The following is a 21316-nucleotide window of genomic DNA, read 5'->3' on the forward strand; positions in this document are numbered from 1 at the left end:
TAGCAAAGATGAATAAAACTAAAAGCTGGGGCTTCCCTGGTGGCGCAGTGGTTGAGAGTCCGCCTGCCGATGCAGGGGACACGGGTCCGTGTCCCGGTCTGGGAAGATTCCACATGCCGCGGAGCTGCTAGGCCCGTGAGCCATGGCCGCTAAGCCTGTAAGTCTGGAGGCTGTGCTCCGCAATGGGAGAGGCCACAACAGTGAGAGGCCCACGTACTGCAAAAAAACCCCCAAAAACCAAAAAAACAAAAAAAACACAACAAAAACACAAAAAGAAACCTAAAAGCTGGTTCTTTGAGAAGATAAACAATATTGATAAACCATTAGCCAGACTCATCAAGAAAAAGAGGGAGAGGACTCAAATCAATAAAATTAGAAATGAAAAAGTAGAAGTTACAACAGACACCACAGAAATACAAAGCATCCTAAGAGATTACTACAAGCAATTCTATGCCAATAAACTGGACAACCTGGAAGAAATGGACAAATTCTTAGAAAGATATAACCTTCCAAGACTGAACCAGAAAGAAATAGAAAATATGAACAGACCAATCACAAGTAATGAAATTGAAACTGTGATTAAAAATCTTCCAACAAACAAAAGTCCAGGACCAGATGGCTTCACAGGTGAATTCTATCAAACATTTAGAGAAGAGCTAACACCTATCCTTCTCAAACTCTTCCAAAACAATGCAGAGGAAGGAACACTCCCAAACTCATTCTATGAGGCCACCAGCACCCTGATACCAAAACCAGACAAAAAAAGAAAATTACAGACCAATATCACTGATGAATATAGATGCAAAAATCCTCAACAGAATACTAGCAAACAGAATCCAACAACACATTAAAAGGATCATACACCATAATCAAGTGGGCTTTATCTCAGGGATGCAAGGATTCTTCAATCTACGCAAATCAATCAATGTGATACACCATACGAACAAATTGAAGAATCAAAACCATATGATCATCTCAATAGATGCAGAAAAAGCTTTTGACAAAATTCAATACCCATGTATGATAAAAACTCTCCAGAAAGTGGGCACAGAGGAAACCTACCTCAACATAATAAATGCCATATACGACAAACCCACAGCAAACATCATTCTCAATGGTGAAAAACTGAAAGCATTTCCTCTAAGATGAGGAATAAGACAAGGATGTCCACTCTCACCACTATTATTCAACAGTTTTGGAAGTCCTAGCCATGGCAATCACAGAAGAAAAAGAAATAAAAGGAATGCAAATCGGAAAAGAAGAAGTAAAGCTGTCAATGTTTGCAGACGACATGATACTGTACATAGAGAATCCTAAAGATGCTACCAGAAAACTACTAGAGCTAATTTAGAATTTGTTAAAGTTGCAGGATACACAATTAATGCACAGAAATCTCTTGCATTCCTATACACTAATGATGAAAAATCTGAAAGAGAAATTATGGAAACACTCCCATTTACCATTGCAACAAAAAGAATAAAATACCTAGGAATAAAGCTACCTAGGGAGACAAAAGACCTGTATGCAGAAAACTATAAGACACTGATGAAAGAAATTAAACATGATACGAACAGATGGAGAGATATACCATGTTCTTGGATTGGAAGAATCACTATTGTGAAAATGACTATAGTACCCAAAGCAATCTACAGATTCAATGCAATCCCTATCAAATTACCAATGGCATTTTTTTTTACAGAACTAGAACAAAAAAATCTTAAAATTTGTATGGAGACACAAAAGACCCCGAATAGCCAAAGCAGTCTTGAGGGAAAAAAACCAACCTGGAGGAATCAGACTCCCTGACTTCAGACTATACTACAAAGCTACAGGACTCAAGACAATATGGTACTGGCACAAAAACAGAAATATAGACCAATGGAACAGGATAGAAAGCCCAGAGATAAACCCACGCACCTATAGTCAACTAATCTATGACGAAGGAGACAAGGATATACAATGGAGAAAAGACAGTTTCCTCAATAAGTGGTGCTGGAAAAACTGGACAGCTACATGTAAAAGTATGAAATTAGAACACTCCATACCACCATACACAAATATAAACTCAAAATGGATTAGAGACCTAAATGTAAGACCAGACAGTATAAAACTCTTAGAGGAAAACATAGGAAGAACACTCTTTGACACAAATCACAGCAAGATCTTTTTTGAGCCACCTCCTAGAGTAATGGAAATAAAAACAAAAATAAACAAATGGGACCTAATGAAACTTAAAAGCCTTTGCAAAGCAAAGGAAGCTACAAACAAGATGAAAAGAAAACCCTCAGAATGGGAGAAAATATTTGCAAACGAATCAATAAAGGATTAATCTCCAAAATATATAAACAGCTCAATATTAAAAAAACAAACAACCCAATCAAAAAATGGGCAGAAGACCTAAATAGACATTTCTCCAAAGAGGACATACAGATGACTAAGAAGCACATGAAAAGCTGCTAAACGTCACTAATTATTAGAGGAATGCAAATCAAAACTACAATGAGGTATCACCTCACACCAGTTAGAATGGGCATCATCAGAAAATCTACAAACAACAAATGCTGGAGAGGGTGTGGACAAAAGGGAACCCTCTTGCACTGTTGGTGGGAATGTAAATTGATACAGTCACTACGAAGAACAGTATGGAGGTTGCTTAAAAAACTAAAAATAGAATTACCGTATGATCCAGCAATCCCACTATTGGTCATATACCCAGAGAAAACCGTAATTTAAAAAGACACACGCACCCCAATGTTCATTGCAGCACTATTTCCAATAACCAGGACATGGAAGCAACCTAAATGCCCATCAACAAGACAAATGGATAAAGAAGATGTGGTACATATATACAATGGAATATTACTCAGCCATAAAAAGGAACGAAATTGGGTCATTTGTAGAGATGTGGATGAATCTAGAGACTGTCATACAGAGTGAAGTAAGTCAGAAAGAAAAAAACAAATATCGCATATTAACGCATATATGTGGAACACAGAAAAATGGTACAGATGAACTGGTTTGCAGGGCAGAAACTGAGACATAGATGTAGAGAACAAACGTATGGACACCAAGGGGGGAAAGTGGCGGGGGCTGGTGGTTGTGGTGTGATAAATTGGGAGATAGGGATTGTCCTGTGTACACTGATGTGTATGAAGTGGATGACTAATAAGAACCTGCGTTATTAAAAAAATAAAATAAAATTCAAACAAAACAAAACAAAAAAACATTGTTGTCTTCCTGGTAACCTGACTCTTTTATCATTATGTAACGCCCATCTTAATTCTTGATAAATTTCTTTGCTCTGAAGTCTACTTGGTCTGATATTAATATAGCCACTCCAGCTTTCTTTTAATTAGTGTTTGCATAGTAAACATTTTCTTACCTTTTTACTTTCCTATATCATTATATTTGAATTGAATTACTTGCAGTTCATTCATTCATCTCTCTGTGAATTCATTTATTAACTGCCACATGCTAGATACTTTTATAGGCACTACACACACAGCAGCGAATAAAACAAAAATTGTGCTCTCTTGTAGCTTGTATTTTAGTCGAGGGAGAGGTTATAGACAGTAACTTAGTAAGCAAATAAATATAGTTTTGTAATGCTTTTATCCATTCAATTTCTTTCTTTTAATTGGTATGCTTAGGCCACTTACATTTAATATTTTTAGATTTAAGTCTACAATTATGTTTTATTTGTTCTCTCCATATTTTGTTTCTCTGCTTCCCCTTTTGTGCCTTCTTTTGGATCATGTGAATATATTTCAGCATTTCACTTTAACTTACCTATGATTTTAATTTTTGTGTATAGTTTTTTTGTGGCTTCTTTAGATATTACAATAAACATACTTTTCACAGTCTACTTAGAAAAATATTTTTGTGCTTCAAGAGTAGAAAAGCACCACATTTGACCCTTTATTTTCCTTTATTTTGTGGTTGTAGTATATATTACAACTACATACATTGAAACATAACACAATGTTTTCAACTGTCAAACACGTTTTAAAGAACATAAGATGTTCTTTAAGTTTCCTTCTGGTAAGATTTCCCATCTGTTTGAAGAACTTCCTTTAGCATTTCTTTTAGAGCAGTTTTGGTGGCAATAAATGCTCTTGCTTTTCTTATTCTGAGAGTGTCTTTATTTCGCCTTCATTCTTGAAAGATATTTTTGCTAGATATTCTGGGTTAAGAGTCCTTCCCTCCCTTCCTTTCTTTCTCCCTCCCTCCTTCCCTTCCTTCCTTTTCTTTTTTTAAGCACTTTGAAAATGGTGTGCCACTTCCTTATGGCCTCAAGGATTTCTGATGAGAAATCAGTAGTCATTTAAATTGCTGTGTCCCTATAAGTAATATGTCATTTTCTCTGGTTGCTTTCAAGCTGAGCTTCTGAAATGTGTACACTCTGCCCTTCACCAAATCTGTGTTCAACCTTACTTTGAGCATTTTTACAGTAGCTGTTTTAAGGTTTTTGTTAGGTAGCTCAAATATCTGTGTCATGCTGGTATTGGCATCAGCTTTTTCTTTTCCCATGTGAGTTTTCCCTGGGTTTTGTATACTTAGTAATTTGGGATTGTCCTGGGCATTTTGAGTATTATGTATTGAGAGTCTAATTCTTATTTATTTACTTTTTAGTTTTAGTTTTTTAATACATTTATTTATTTTTGGCTGTGTTGGGTCTGTTGCTGCATGCGGGCTTTCTCTAGCTGTGGCGAGTGGTGGCTACTCTTCATTGTGGTGTGCGGGCTTATCATTGTGGTGGCTTCTTTTGTTGTGGAGCACGGGGTCTAGGCACACAGGCCTCGGTAGTTGTGGCTCATGGGCTTCAGTAGTTGTGGCTTGTGGGCTCTAGAGCAAAGGCTCAGTAGTTCTGGCACATGGGCTTAGTTGTTCTGCTGCATGTGGGATCTTCCCAGACCAGGGATCGAACCCGTGTCCCCTGCATTGGCAGGCAGATTCTTAACCAGTGCACCACCAGGGAAGTCCCTCTTATTTAAATTCTATGGAGATTATTGATAATTTTTCTTTAGCAGGCCTTCATTCTGGTTAGATTCAGGCCAAAAGTTCCAACCAGCCTTGTGGGAGTCATATTTCAATGTTATTTCTGTTTTCAAAAACCTCCAGAGTTTTATTCATATCTAGGCCATGTGTGAGCCACCCAGTGGCTAATCTTGGATTTGGGTCATAGTTTACTTCTCAAAGTCTGTGTATGCTGTTTGGACTCAGACCCACACTGAGGGCAAGACTGAGATTTCATAAGCAACTTTATGGGGTTACTTTGCTGATCTCTTCCCTCTCCCAATCTCCTCTGTACTTTAGTTCCTGGGGCTCACCCCATTTTTTTTTCTTTTAAACTCCCAGCTAGAAAGCTGAGGCTTTATGTGCCCTGCTCTACCATACACTTCCTATGAATATGCCCGTCTGGGGCCAAGCAGTGGGAAGACAGAGAGAACAAAAGCAATGGGATTTACCACATCCTCTTGGGACCACAGCTCCTCTAATTGTACACGAAGGTTCCCTTTCCTCAGAATTTTAGGTGTCTGTGGATTTGCCACTGCCACTGTTGCTATTGTTGCTGCTGCTGACACCCTCAGATTATTTGAGAGCTGGTGTACAAGAAAACATAGAAAAAGAAAATAGAATATTTTCTTAATTTTTGCTGGTCATTAGGAGACTCCCTTCCTACTCTTTGAGCCAAAATTAGGTTTCCTCTGGAGCTCTGTCTGCACAGATTCCCAATTCTGGGTTTTAAGCAGCCTTAAGCCCAAGCAGAGGGGCTACCAAAGGGGAAAAAAATGGGTAAACTCACTGTTGGTCTTGTGGTATGTTAAATTCTGGTCTTCTTCAATCTGACTGCTACCCAGAGTCCTCAAGCAGCTGGCCCATGCATTCAAATAGCTGGTCTATGCAGGTTTTATGGTTGCATTCGGTGGGGATACGATGGAATGTACTTACTCTAACTTACCCAGAGGCAGAACTTCCAAGGTAGCTTTTGATCAACTGTTTATCACTACGCTCACTTGAGGGTAACTTTTATGTGCTTCAGAATCCTAGGGCTTCAGGATGTGGACAGTGTGGGAGGGTATATGTGTTATGTGGGGGCAGTAGTATGTAGGAAATTTCTGTATCTTCTGCTTAGTTTTGCCGTGAACTTAAATTTGCTCTAAAAATAAAGTCTATTTAAAAAATGATGATCCTGGTGACAAGATGGCAGAGTAGGACATGAGCTCACATCTTCTTATGGAAACATCAAAATCAACTAATTGCTGAACAACCATTGACAGAAAAATGCTGGAACCACCAAAAAAGATACCCTACAACCAAAGACAAAGAAGAAACCACAATGAGACAGTAGAAGGGGTGCAATCGTGATAAAATCAAATTCCATACCCGCTGGGTGGGTGACCCACAAACTGGAAAATAATTAAACCACAGAAGTTCTCCCACAGAAGTGAAAGTTCTGAGCCCTACATCAGGCTCCCTAGCTTGGGGGCCTGGAAACGGGAGGAAGAGCCCCCAGAGAATTTGGCTTTGAAGGCCAGAGGGGTTTGATTGCAGGAATTCTTCCACAGGACTGGGGGAAACAGAAACTCCACTCTTGGAGGGCACACACAAGGTCTTGTGTACACCAGGACCCAGGGAAAAAAACTGGACAACTATACGTAAAAAAAATGAAATTAGTACATTCTTTAACACCATACAAAAAAATAAACTCAAAATGGGATAAAGACCTAAATGTAGGATCAGATACTATAAAACTCTTACAGGCCAACATAGGCAGAATACTCTTTGACATAAATCGCAGCAATATCTTCTTCAAGCTGTCTCCTAGAGTAATGGAAATAAGAAACAACAAACAAAAAAACCAAATGGGACCTAATTAAACTCAAAAGCTTTTGCACAGCAAAAGAAACCATAAACAAAATGAAAAGACAACCTAGAGAATATTTGCAAATGATGTGACCAACAAGGGATTAATCTACAAAATTTACAAACAGCTCATGTGGCTCAATACCAAAAAAACCAACAACCCAATCAAAAAATTGGCAGAAGACCTAAATAGACATCTCTCCAAAGAAGATAAACGGATGGCCAAGAGGCACATGAAAAGATGCTCAACATCACTAATTATTAGAGAAATGCAAATCAAAACTACCATGAGATATCACCTCACACCAGTCAGAAGTACCATCATCAAAAAGTCTACAAACAATAAATGCTGGAGAGAGTGTGGAGAAAAGGCAACCCTCCTACACTGTTGGTGGGAATGTAAATTGGTACAACCACTATGGAGAACAGTACGGAGGTTCCTTAAAAAACTTTAAAGAGAGCTACCATATGATCTAGCAATCCCACTCCTGGGCATATACCCAGAGAAAAACATGGTTCGGAAGTATACATGCACCCCTGTTCACTGAAGCGTTGTTTACAATAGCCAAGACATGGAAGCAACCTAAATGTCCATCAACAGATGAATGGATAAAGAAAGTTGTGGTATATATATATACTGTATATATATATATATATATATATATATATATATATATATATACACACAGTGGAATATTACTCAGCAATTAAAAAGAATGATATAATGTCCTTTGCAGCAACATGGATGGACCTGGATATTAACATACTAAGTGAAGTAACTCAGACAGAGAAAGACAAATATCATATGATATCACTTATATGCAGAATCTAAAAAAAAAAAAGTGATACAAATGAACTTATTTACAAAACAGAAACAGACTCACAGACTTAGAAAACGAACATATGGTTATCCGGTGGGGGGGGGGGGGAAGGGATAGATTGGGAGTTTGGCATTGACATGTACACACATATTTAAAATAGATAACCAACAAGGACCTACTGTATAGCACAGGAAACTCTGCTCAATATTCTGTAATAACCTGAAACAGAAAAGAATTTGAAAAAGAATAGATGTTTGTATATGTATAACCAAATCACTTTACTGTACACCTGAAACTAACACAACATTGCTAATCAACTCTACTCCAATATAAAATAAATATTAAAAACATAAAAATTAAAAAAGAAAAGTCCTAGGGGAATACTTCTCAAACTTCAGCATGTATTCTACCATAGGTGACTCTGATGAAAATTTGAGAATAATGTTGGATATAGCCTGGGTTCCTCAGAAAGCATTGCTGAGGCAGGGAGATTCTGTATTATTAGGAAGTAAAGTTATGGAAAAGGAGAATGAAGCAGGTTAGGAGAGTGGCCATGTGAGGTGTTCCTGAGCTGGCCGCTGCTAAGAGTGACTAATTGTTAGTCATCCCAGAAGCTATATATGGTGAGTCTCTAGACTGTCCATGATTGGTGGGAAAAATAGAAAGAGGGAAGAATTTATTCACTAGTTCTTGTCTTCTACTTGTCAATGGTTCCCCTGCTAGGTTATGTGTGTTTTGGAATGGTAGGGGTGGAGGCATGGGAACAAAAATAGGGTGCTCTGCACCTACATATAGTTGGCTGGAGCCTATAAGCAGTGGCAGCTGAAACAAGAGATGGTGAGTCTGAGAGAATCTGAAATGGCTCATAAAATGTGTCTGAAATGATACATACCTTAAAAATTAAGAAATCCCTCAGATTACTGGCTTGGTTTGAGGCATGGAACGACAAAGTATTGTGGCCAAAAAAAACATAGGTCTTTTTTGGTCCAGGCTAGGTTGTGGCTGCTTAGGTATTGATTTCTTTGACACTTACTGAAAAATTAAGCTGTTCAGAAGTTTCCAGGTGACCTTAACTGAACCATATGAAAGTGCTATCATTCAGCTGCTTTGGGCCTAAAAATGGCAATGCCATATGGTTCAATTAAATAGAATATGTTAAGACTTTCCATAGAGAACCCTAGGAACTGATATACTTGCTTAGAAAACACTTAAGACAGAAACCAGCAGAGAAAAGGATCTTAGCTGGTGAGTGGATATTCAAAACAAGAGTGACTAGGATGTGTAAAAAAGGAAGATGAAATGCATCAGCTTCCTCAATAAAGGATTATGGTAAAGACTCAAACATTCGAGATACAATTATTGCCCTTGCAAATAAACATTATGCACATGTCTCTAAAATAAGTACTGAGTCAAATTCTAGAATAATTTTGAGGGAAGCAATTTTTCTAAATATAATATAGTCTGTGAAGTGATTTACATTATTACGCAGAGCCATGTCAACCCCAAATATGTTCACATTCTGGCTTCCAGGCTGTAACCTGGGTTTGCTGGAATAAGCAAATGTGCTATCAATTTTAGAGAGCCATCTACTCAGTGATAGCTACAAGGACTTGGAAGCAATCTGAAATAATGATTTTTCTGTGAGTTAGCCCAGATCTGAGTTTTATCCAGGGCACCACTGAACCCTCCCACTCCATACTATTTTCTGTAAGAAGAAAGAGAAGGTAAGGATTTGGGTACCTCCTTTATAATTAGAGAGTTTACACTTAAGTTACACTATGAAAAATTTTTTCTGATTGTAGTTGATTAAAGGATTATCTTAATAAATGCATATATATCGATATTAACTTATGCCTTTTGAAGAACAATTTGAAGTAAGGCTAAAGAAAAAAAAGATGAAAAAAATAAAAACTAACCATGAGTTAAGTGAATAACCTCTATTTCCTTAGAATAAGACACTTAGCATTATGGTTTTTCATTTTATTATGAAGTGACCTTAGGATGTAGATACTCTTCCTCAGTTTCCTTCTGGAAGGTAGGATACATAAGACAGATATTTAAATAAATCTAATAAAAATAAGGATGTATTAAGTTAAATAGAGTACTGTATAATCTTTAAATATAAATAAAGTCTTTGTGGCACTAATAATTCTCTTATATTAAAGGAAATACAACTGTAGGCTTTCTAGACAAAGTTGCTGCTCAAATCCTATTCTACAGTAGGGCAAGCCCTATTCCTATTCCTAAAAAAGACTAAGACCTCCTGATATGGAGGTGAAGCCTCAGAATTGTCCTGATCTCTTTAAGAACTATAGTCTATTTCTTAAGTTTATACCCATTTCCCACATAGACAAGTTCTGTGATAAGTATTGATATATCTGCTTGTTACATCTGAAGGTCTAATTAGTAGAAAAATACTGCCTCTTGCCTTTATAGAGACCAACACACTTTTTAATCAGCAAACATAGCATTAATATTTAAAAAATAGTTCTGTGTTAGACGTATTTCAAATTAGAAAAACAAATTTTAACATTAACAAGATACCATGTTGATACAGGGTCTTGGAAATCATTTTATTTGTTCTTAAGAAATTTTGTCCTGCTATGTATAAATGAAATAAAATTAGTCACAGTATGGGGGTTTTACAATGTAAAAAGAGATAAGTGATATTTTGTGAATTTATAAATTAAGCTCACGGAATTAGTGGACAGTACTTAATACACTAATAATCCAGCATCTAAAAAATGCAGTAAAAACTCTATCAAGTAGATAATAAAGTTTCCAGAAATGGCAAGAACTGACGTATCACATTTAATAGCATCACAAAAACAAACAAAATAAAAAACCCTACAACACAGAAAGAATAACGCATCTGTAAGATATATCTATAACCTTCCCAAGAGAGCCCTGGGGAAATAGTTATGATCACTAAAATGAGTGAAGTGAGAGCTTCCTATGACCTTAGGATGGTGCATTCTGATAAACACACACACACGCACACACTGACCCTAAGAAAATAGAGCTTAATGTGAAACTGGCTTTAACTCCAACATTGATTACTCTCAATTAGAGGAAATGTAAACCTATCTCAGTAATATTTTACTGTAACATTATAACATTTCATTAAATAATTGGAAGAGTTTATAAAGTTTTCCAAAAGAGAATGAGACACACACACACACACACACACACACACACACACACACACACACTGATTTCTGGGCCTAGGCCTTTATGGATATATGCTATTCCAATAGTCAAATGGCAAAAATTTAGAACACTGAGGCAAAGCCATAAAATATTTGCAATTAAGAAAATATTTTTAGCTATAGTTGTTACTTGGGGTCACAACTTAAAATGCATATCCACAAATTGGATTATTAATGCACCTACATTTTACCACGTTTCAAGACTGTCAACACTAGTTATCAGTTAACTCAAAATATTGGTAAAAGTCACTGAGAAATCTGGAAGACAAAGCCAGATGCTTGGGGATAATCTGTGTGTGATTAAACTTTGAAACATTAACATGTCTGATGTTTCAGAATCAGCCCCATCTGTTGCCACCCATTTAAAGAAAAGGAAGGAAAAAGACGTCAGACGGCCAAGACACCAATATAACTGGCGGGGGGGGGGGGAGGATTTCAATGAGCATTACTTTTCAGCTATTTGCATCTAATTTTTCATCTTTAATATAATTATTTAAGAAAGAAGTAATTTCAAATTGTTCTATTCCATTTTAGAATGCTCTTTAGCTTTTCAAGAAACCTTGTAGAGGTTAAGAACACAAATTCTTGAGCCAGATAGTCTAGACTCAAAATCTGGGGTCTTATGTTTATTTGCAATGGGACAATTGGCAAGTTACTTAATCTCCTTTGCCTCACTTTCATCATCTACGATAGGGGTCGGCAAAGTTTTTACGTAAAGCCCCAGACAGTAAATAATTTCATGCTCTGTGGGCCACATACTGTATCTGTTGCCTTTTTTTTTTTTTTTAAATAACACTTTAAAAATGTAAAACCATTATTAGCTCAAGGGCCATACAAAGATTAGTAGTTTGCTGACCTGTGACCTACATAATAGAGATAATAGCGCCTACCTCATAGAGTTGTTATGATGGGTTTTTTTTGAATTTTATTTATTTTTTTATACAGCAGGTTCTTATTAGTTATCCATTTTACACATATTATGTTATGATGATTAAATGAAGTTATATACATATATAAAATGCTTAGAAAGTGCCTGGCACATAGTAAAAACCACAAAAAATGTCTATTATTACTACTATATTTCTAACCAAATTTTATTTTTAAAGTACCTCCTATTCCTCTATGACTTCTAGCATTACTTGGTGACTTGAAATTTGGTGAAGAATTAAATTTGTCCTTTTTGGTTTATTATAAATCACCAGAGAAAAGCTTAATACTATATGTTCATGAAGTTGCCAAGGGTGGCATTAAAATCGAATGATCAGAGGGAAGAATCAGTAATGGTCCTGAGGCAGCTCCTTGCAAACCCCAGAATGAACATCCTTAAAGAGAAAGATTCACAATAAAAATGTAATAAATAAGTTACTTGAAACATTTAATTAAACACAATAACCATTTCTCAAAGTATTTTCTTCCAGTCACAGAAATGAACAAACCTATTTTAACATCCATTTAAGTGAGCATTTAATATTGGTTTTATTTATTTTTTAACTAAGAAGCAAGAAGGAAAAATCAAAAAGCAAATCAGTTAAAATGCTAGAGTATTTTAATGTACCACAGCTACATGCAGGATGTATTTGCCTTAAGTTTTCTCTAGAGTAACTACATATATTTATGGAAATCACAATACGGTGGGAAAAAAACAACTTAAGTAATCAGAAGGCAATTTGTAATTTTTAGCAGACAACCTACAAATGAAAAATATATACAACTCAGTTCTTTTGTGATTTAGAAGGCACAGGCTGAATAGGGCCACATTATAAATATTTAAATGTAAAACATACAACAGGCTAACTTTTGAACATTTTATGAGGTGTCACATTGAAATGTGGAGCTTAATGAATTAAACTTTGTTAAAACAGTGAAGTCTAAACATTAAAAAAAACACTTGCTTGAGCTTTAATGCAATAAATTTTAATTGCATAATATGTTAAATACAAATGCAATAACCTCAGTGTATACACACATGGCGTGCCGTAACCACTGTAGCCCAACTTGCTTCTACATAATCTTTACATGAAAATGGAGAGTACAAATGGATGTTTATAGACTATAAACTAGATTTGGAGATCATGAAAACAAAGGAAGCATTTAGTACTCTCTTCTACATATTTGCATAGGTGTGAATTACTGTAGTTTGTGGAATACTAATTTAGAATCAACAAATCAACATAATTTCAAGAATTATTTTTATCATAGTCATCCCTGTCCAGAGTTTAAATTTTGAAGTGTTAATAGACTTAAAACAAGCAAAAACAAGACAGTAGTCCCTTATCCCTGACCTCCAGCACCCCAATCCTGGTCTCCCACCCCAGTGAGAGATTTTTCCCATCCTTTCAGCTATTATGGCAGATACCTCTATATTTCTAAAATCAGTAATACTCTTAGCTCTTGAATCATCCATTTTAAACAGACTGTTTGGTTCTGAATCCCAGCACCACCATTTACTAGCTCTGTGACCTTAAACAACCTTTTTTAATTCATTTATTTTTTTTTGCGGTACGTGGGCCTCTCACCGTTGTGGCCTCTCCTGTTGCGGAGTACAGGCTCTGGACGCGCAGGCTCAGCGGCCATGGCTCACGGGCCCAGCCGCTCCGTGGCATGTGGGATCTTCTTGGACCGGGGCACGAACCCGTGTCCCCTGCATCGGCAGGCCGACTCTCAACCACTGAGCCACCAGGGAAGCCCTTAAACAACCTTTTTTAGGTCTCAGTTTCCTTGTCTATAAAACAAATGCTAGAATCTACTACATAAGGCTATTATGAGGATTATATGATGCAAAATCCCATACATGTAATTATATCTTGCTCAAAATATAGTGATAGTTTTTATTATTGTTATTGTTACCTTATGGTAGATGAGGATTTGAATTCTCTTAAAACACCCCTTTCTCCATCCTCCTAAAATAGATATAGCATATTAGGTTTTTTTTGTTGAATTACAGTGTTTTCATCTTCATGTCTTTTTTATATTTGAGGCAGTTCTAGATTAATGAGACTCACTTTGTATCTTCATCAAAACAATTTATGAGAGGCTGGCAAGTTAGCTAAAATGCTGAATCACTGGAATATTCTGGATAACTTTTAATGTGCCAAATTCGAAATCACTGGGATTTCTGGACTAAGAGAAACTGAATTATAGAACTTTTACTGAAGTTTTAAAATTACTTTATTCAAATCTCTGTGAAACATACCATTACTGTAGTTATCATAATACATCTTTATTCACTTACCTTTTGTCTTCTGTTTTTATCATTTTCACAGCTAAGGATATTTATGATGTTACACATTGTATATTACAGTTTTTCTTTATATGTAATATTTTTCAGGACTTACACCATTGCTCTATCCACTGTTTCCCAGTGATTAAAAATGAAAGCTTCTATTTAGAGTTTACAATTATAAGCAGTCTCTATGTTGTGAGAAGTAACACAATTTGCATACAGTAGATGGCAGAGATATGTTTAAAATTCTAAAAAACATTTTTGTAGCAGTTTATGCTCAGTAAAACACAGTTGGTGAGTCACAGTCTATTTTAACAAAGTACTGTAGGAAACTGGAGACATTTTAAAGGACGAAAGAATAAGTCAGTTGTAATAATTATGAAGAATCACATTAATTCATTTTATACCTCTTAATATTAAAATGTAATATTTTCAGTCAGCCAATGAAATAAAATTAGTACTCTGTATGAAAAGATTCTCAAATTCTCCCTCATTATATTTTAAGTTCTCTGAGGATAAGGAATACGTTTTGTTTACCTTGTATTACCATTGCCTAGGACAATGCCAAACTAGTATAGGTACAGAGATGTTTCATTTATTTATTCAGTGTTTTATTCACTGAATAAATAAATTTAGCTTAACTTGGTCTCAGGTAATTTACAAATGTTTGACAGTAAAACACCAAATACCATAGTAACACAGCATTGTTCTTTTCAGCATATAAAGCACACTAGTTTGTATATTACATTTTATGTTTTATTGATGGTGACATATAGCAAAACTTTAATATATATTAGTTACCCATGGTCCCTTATAAATATTTAAAAGTTCTTTTTCACAAGCATAATCATACTACAAAGTCATATCATAAGCTAAGTTTTTAGAAGACAATTAAAAAAATAAAATGCATTAAAGATATCAAAAATCAAGATGAGATACTGAAATAACTCTGACTTTACACATTCTAATTACAATCAAATGTAGACCTTTCAAGAAGTTGATAACTCTGGGGAGGGAGCCCTTCAGGAAACATTTAGTTTTCATACAATTAATGGCCAGATTAGCATACCTGAAGTCTTATGTTCTTAAAAACCTCATTCAGAGTCCATAAATGCAAGCAGAAGATTATCAAGTATTCTTAGATGTAAAAACAACTTTCACAAAATTTAAAATATTCAGTTTGCCTTAATATATATTCCTTGAATTGAAAATTGTTGAGGTTTCCAAATACTATCTTTTCATGTCTTCACAGCCTGGATCTGATCTGATAATAAAAACCAAATAAAAAATTATCAGTCTCTACAGGGCAAAACCCATTCTCTAAAGTAATCCAAGGCCTATCCATAAGAACATGGTAGAAACCTATGTGTACGCTTTTTTCTTTTTAAAAGCACAATTCACACTATAGTTTGTATTTTTGTCATTGTACAGGCACCTAATTAAAATCAACTCATTCTACAAGGCTTGTATTAAAAAAAGCAGTCCCTTGCCTCATCCCCTCTTTCTCCTTTCGCAGGCAACTGCTTTCAACTCCGTTAGGTGATTACCCGTGTATCTCTAAATAATATGCTTTTATTATTACTCCCTGAACTATCAGTTCCTTCAATGTAATAAGGAGCTCCGGCTCTCACACACTTGTACACCGTTCTTCTGTCACACTCATCACGTGACCAATACCCCCATTTTCCTAACACAGTAATGTGGTCATCAGTAGGATGACTATGCGAATGTTATTCACAGCTGAAACGAATGATGTACCCCAGTTACTTTTCCTTTCTTCTACTACATTTTGTTCTCCCTGCAGTTATTAATTGTTCTTCATCCCCAACCCTGCCTTAGCTTTTTTTAAAAAAATGTACTTAACATTAATTCAATCTCACTACTCTCACCCTGTTTCAACCTTTACTATTATGAAGCACAATACACAGTTGATCAATTTCACTTTCTTGAGGAACTCTCCCTTAGTCTTGTGCAAAACTATTTAATCTGAACCAGTTGTTCTCCATGTTTGCCCAGTTATTTTCACATGAGATCTTTCATTATCACTCTAGGATCTCCACTATCATCCTAGGGATTCCTTCCCAACTCTCTTGTGCAGATTTTCCTATTTCCCTTATTTTTTCTTGTTGGTTTATTCTTTTGTTTTTGATCAGTACACCTCAGTGGCTACCTTAGTAAATGGTATAGAAAGTGAACTCTTGAGACTTTACATGGCTGAAGATGTCTTAATTATACAGTTATAATACACTGATACTGCCGGCGAATATTATTTTCTCCTTAGATTCTTCCAGGCATTGCTTCCAAGTGTTGCTGGTGAGAAGTCTGTTGCTACTTTGTTTCCTTATCCTCTAGATGAAACCTCTTATTTTCTTCTCAGGAAACTTGTAGAATCTTCCACTGTCTTCCAGTGTTGATTTTAATAATGATGCACCTTGGTGTGGGAATATTTTCATCCACAGCATTGGGCTCTCAAGGGGCCTTGCAACTAAAAACTCATCATTTAGTTCTGGAAAATACTGTTTGATGATTTATTTGATGACTTTCTCCCCTCTATTTTCTCTGTTCTCTCTTTTAGAACTTCTTATTAGGTTACCGAGCCTCCTAAAATGACTCCTTACTTTATCTTTTCTTTCCATTCTTTGTCTTTTTTGCACCTCCTGAGAGATTGCCTCTTTTTAATCTTTTTATTGAGTTTTCCATTTCTACTATTCTATTATTATTTTCCAAGAACTCATTTTTTTGGTTCTTTGTTCTTTTTCAAGTAGTATTCTTGTCATATTCATGAAAGTAATACATTCTCTCTTATCTCTTTGAAGCTACTCTAATAGTTTTTTGAAATGGTCTCCCTAGTCTTCTAATCTGCTTTTTTTATGTTCCATAATTCTAATGTTTTGATCTTCAAATACTTGGTGATCTTTTGCTATCTTCTCATATGTATGAGTGAACACTATAAAGCTGATTGGAATTTTGTTACATGTGTGAGGCTTGTCAAAAGTGATCTTCAGTCTAGTGTATCTAGCTAAGCCATTTCCTTGAGAATTTCCGATGTTAATACCTGTAGGTCTTTTCTCTTAGTCTGGTCTGACTCCTCAAAGTTGACTTGCTATCTCCTACCTATTGCCAGTGTCTTCTAGGAGAAATAGGAGAAGGCAGAAGACGGTTATAACCTTCAGTATGAAACTTTCAGTTACTCCTCATTTTCAGTTCAGCATGCCAACATACAGTTGTGCTTGGTGTTCTCCAGTCCAGGGATACTATTTGACTCTCTGCAAAGAATGAAACTTCAATCTTCTTTTGGGGCAAGGATGTATAACTGTCTTCTCCTTTCTGTCTCACCTCATCCTTATTTCCAATTTCCATCAATTTCTGAGCCTTTGAGGGGATCTGAAATGTAAATTAAGATGCTTTCCAGCTTTCTCCAGTGCTAGCTTAGAATTCCACTTTCTCACGTCTGTTAAGTTATTCAACATTCATCAGATATTTGGCTTCCAAAATATGGTTGCCATTTTTGTTGCTCCCATTCTTTTTGGGTTAAATGGCTTTAAACAAAAGTCTCTTTACTGTTAGTGAGATCTAAAGAGGGGATGAAACTAAGTATGTGTTCAATCCTCGGTCTTTCATTGGAATACTCAATACGCATAGTTTTTAAAATTCTTATATCAAAACCTGGAAGCATTATTAACTTTTCACATACAGATAAACTGATACAATGAATAAGTTTCATTAGTCACGTGAGAGGATTTCTTTTTATAAATATCTTTCTTTACCTCTGCAATGGTTCCTGTATATTCTCTAGTGGTTTAAAAAAATATTTCACAGTCTACTCATGGGTTCTTGTCTTTGGGCTGTAGTGCATAGGTAATTATTCAGAATCCTTCCAAAAGAGAATGGAATCATGGCACAAAATGTGTCATTTAATGTTTTACCCCCAATTTTTCAACCGTAAACTTAAAATAATAAGATTAAATTGGTCCAAAATGAACCAGAGGCCTTCTGGTTTATCATGCTAGGAAATTTCAGAATTTTGCAAGGAAAATAAAGAGATATAAGTTCAGAACATCTTTCACAGATTTACAGAAAAACTTTTGGCTAATAAGTTAACAGTTATAGGCATAGACTAGTCTCCTATATTTATTGCTACCTATTTTGCAGTATAGGTTTTCCCTTCTTTTCAAATCCAGAGAGACAGTTAGGAACATCAAAAATGTAAACTATTTACTGTTACATAGAAATTATGAACAAAGGATCTCCTACTCAAAACCAAACTGATATACTTTTAAATCTACATACTAAGTTTCCTCCTCTACTAAATAGAGAAGTCAGGTAAAAGGGTAAATTTAACATTTTTTGAGTGCTTTCTTATGGTAGGCACTTTAACACATACAGTATTTCATTTAATCTGTATGGCAATTTTTGAAATTTTATTTTTTAATTTTACAGATGAAGAAAATTATTTTTATAAGATAATTAGAGACATTAGTTAATGATTAATAAGTAGTGGAATAAATCTGCTAGACTTGAAAGCCCAAGTGCTGTTTACTACTATTCCATGCTGCCCACATAAAATGGGGATACTACTACTTACTTTGCAGAGAATTGTTATAAAGGTTACATAAAATAATATGGTAACACAAGGGCACAAAAATTTTTACAATAAATTTTTCCAATAAAGTATCCTTCTTTCAAAGACTTGGGAGGTAAGATGCAAAGATAATGGATCAGAAAAGTCAAAGACACAAAAATTAGGTAAGACCAGAGTTGGCAAGTGGCATTGTGATGTTGGATCGTTACTGACACCTAGTGGCCTCATTGTTACAGACAAAACACCCCCCGCCCCAAGAAAGAACAGAGATCTACAATTTAAAATCCAATGACCATCAACCTATTTTCAGTAAATATTGTGCTTTGAATTACTATATTATGAGCAATTGTGGGGTTTCCGTCCATGCTATATCTCCACTGTGAACAATAATAAGCACTTGTGAAATAAAGGCTGAAAATATGCTTCTAGTGTCTTCTCTGTAATGTTCCTCTGTAACCTATCTATTTTATGTGGGAATCAGTCCCAGAGTGGTCACTTTGACCACTTCTTTGCACAGTCTAGGAAATGAAGTTGGTGTGTTCACAGAAAAATCCCACTAGCTCTTCTGAGAACTACTAGAGATTCTCAGTTAAGTTTCACTTAATTGTAAAATATAACTAGAAGGTTCTTTGCAGTTTAATGGTAAATGTCATGATGACAACACAAAAGAGAAAAAAATACAATGGTCTGTGCAGTTACCTAAAACACCACATTTTACTAATAACACATAGAAATATTTATCAGATGTACATTTAGTACTTTGAACCAAAGAAATACTATGTCTCTTTATGTATGAACAAGCAGGCTACTCTTAGATCCACTATGACATACAGAAGAGAAAAAAACCACACAAATAACTGGAATTAAAAGGGTTGTGTAGAAGAAATTAAATTTATAGCCACAAGACTACAGCTAGAATTTATAATCTCTTGTTATTCACCCTTGTTCAGGGCAGGGAGATGCCTGATAGAAATCATCCTCAATTGTCTTGCTCAAAAATGGAAATTTTTTGGCCTGACCTTCAAGGGTCCTGTAATAAGAAGGACCTATAGAACTTGGTTTCATTCACATTCACATTTTGTTGCTCTCTGTGGGTCACTGTGCTTCAATCCATTCCTGTGTCTAGTAGACAACATAACCTTAGGAAAAATGATATATCTTAATTTATGATAGCTATTGTGATGAATAACAAATAGAACTGTGATTACAAAATATTAATAGAATACCAGTATATATAATACTAAATATGAGTATTAAAAGTTGTAAAAACACGCCATGAATAAATGGAGCTACATATGGAGTATAGCATGATTCTTGAACGATACATGCCATGAAGATTTATTTTTAATTATTGACAGTAAGGTCTAAAATTTGTCCCAAACTTCAAATGTGCTTCTATTACTAGATCTGACAGAAATTTGTTGCCATAAATTAAAATTATTTTCTAGAGATGTCATGTATGTTGGATGTAAGCACTTTATTTAAATAAATCCTTTACAAAAATGTAATTGGAGTAAATGGAGCAAAGTATTGGATACTTACTGTATTGTTTTTTCTGATAGCAGAAATAAATGGAAACAAGAGGAAGAAAGGCAGTGATATAATAAAAATAAAATGTAAAGAAGGAAAGAAAATGTGAATGGAGGGGAAATAAAGGCTGAAGATGCACAGTATTTTGTGATGTACCTTGAAGCCAGTCTACACCTTCTTGCAATCCTTCTCCTTTTATGGCATCACTAGCACTGCAATAAAATCCGTAAAAAAAATCCATTTTATTACATCATAAAACTACAAGAATAAATAATTACAATTTTGACATATAGCAAATTAATATATTCTACTAACAAATCTGAGCAAAACTGGCTAAGCACTGAAACTGAATATATATAGGATATAAAAGTCTAAGTGTTCAGGAGCAAGACATGAGAAAATTATTCACAATTTATATGGACATTTGGAAAAGTGTATCACTAAAAAGTTACTGTTCTAGGAATATTACTCAGACTGGCATTAACGAAACATACACTTTGAGTTATTGTCCCACTAGCAGAAAAGTGTTACGGAATACACCACCCTACCAGCCCCAATGATTCAACAGCATTTATTTATTAGAAATGCTATACTTAGGTTGTAATTTAGCCACAGGATGGAGTGACTTTATTTGACATGAAGTTTGATAACTAAAAGGCATAAACCTGTAATTGTAACTTTGGTAAACTGGTAGAATAAAAAAATTCCAGGAGATTTCAAATCATAGTTTTTTATTTATTGGCTTCAAAAACCTGGATAGGTTGTTTAACTCTTCTGCCTTCAGTTTCTGCCTCTGTATAATGGGGGAATATCACCATTGGCCTCAGGTGATTGTTGGATATAGAACACTGAACACAGGGTCTTTTCATTGTCTTTCCATTCTTGAGAGTAAACCTAAATCCTTACTGTGACATTATTTTATAAATGATAAAAAGTTATATAAACTAAAATAATAAAATGCAGGAGATTTTTAGGGTATCAAATAATCCTTTTCAAAGACTCAGACTAATAGCTTCTCATAACATGTTACTGATATAGTTATTTCCTTTCAAAATATAATCGTATAACAACAATTAGTATACAT

At 35.2% G+C, this 21316-nt stretch overlaps 1 protein-coding gene across 2 annotated transcripts in view; it reads right to left on the reverse strand.

Moving 5' to 3' along the window:
• Positions 1-12265: 12265 nt before the first annotated feature.
• The window catches only part of ARL6 (ADP ribosylation factor like GTPase 6), a 54023-nt gene continuing 44972 nt past the window's right edge, over positions 12266-21316 (reverse strand). Inside the window, exons 7-9 of one of the 2 annotated variants that reach the window (XR_010840800.1) lie at positions 20389-20444; positions 15190-15384; positions 12266-13797 (exon numbers count right to left, since the gene is read on the reverse strand). Coding sequence is in view for 1 of the 2 variants with exons in the window: in XM_059065712.2 (XP_058921695.1) it covers positions 15359-15384; positions 20389-20444 (82 nt within the window). In the remaining variant the exon portion in view is untranslated. Of the gene's footprint in view, positions 13798-14859; positions 15385-20388; positions 20445-21316 lie in introns of those variants that run through there. The other variant, XM_059065712.2, reaches the window with a different exon arrangement.

This window comes from Kogia breviceps, chromosome 5, assembly GCF_026419965.1.
Source record: "Kogia breviceps isolate mKogBre1 chromosome 5, mKogBre1 haplotype 1, whole genome shotgun sequence".
In the NCBI taxonomy this organism is placed as follows: Eukaryota; Metazoa; Chordata; class Mammalia; order Artiodactyla; family Physeteridae; genus Kogia; species Kogia breviceps.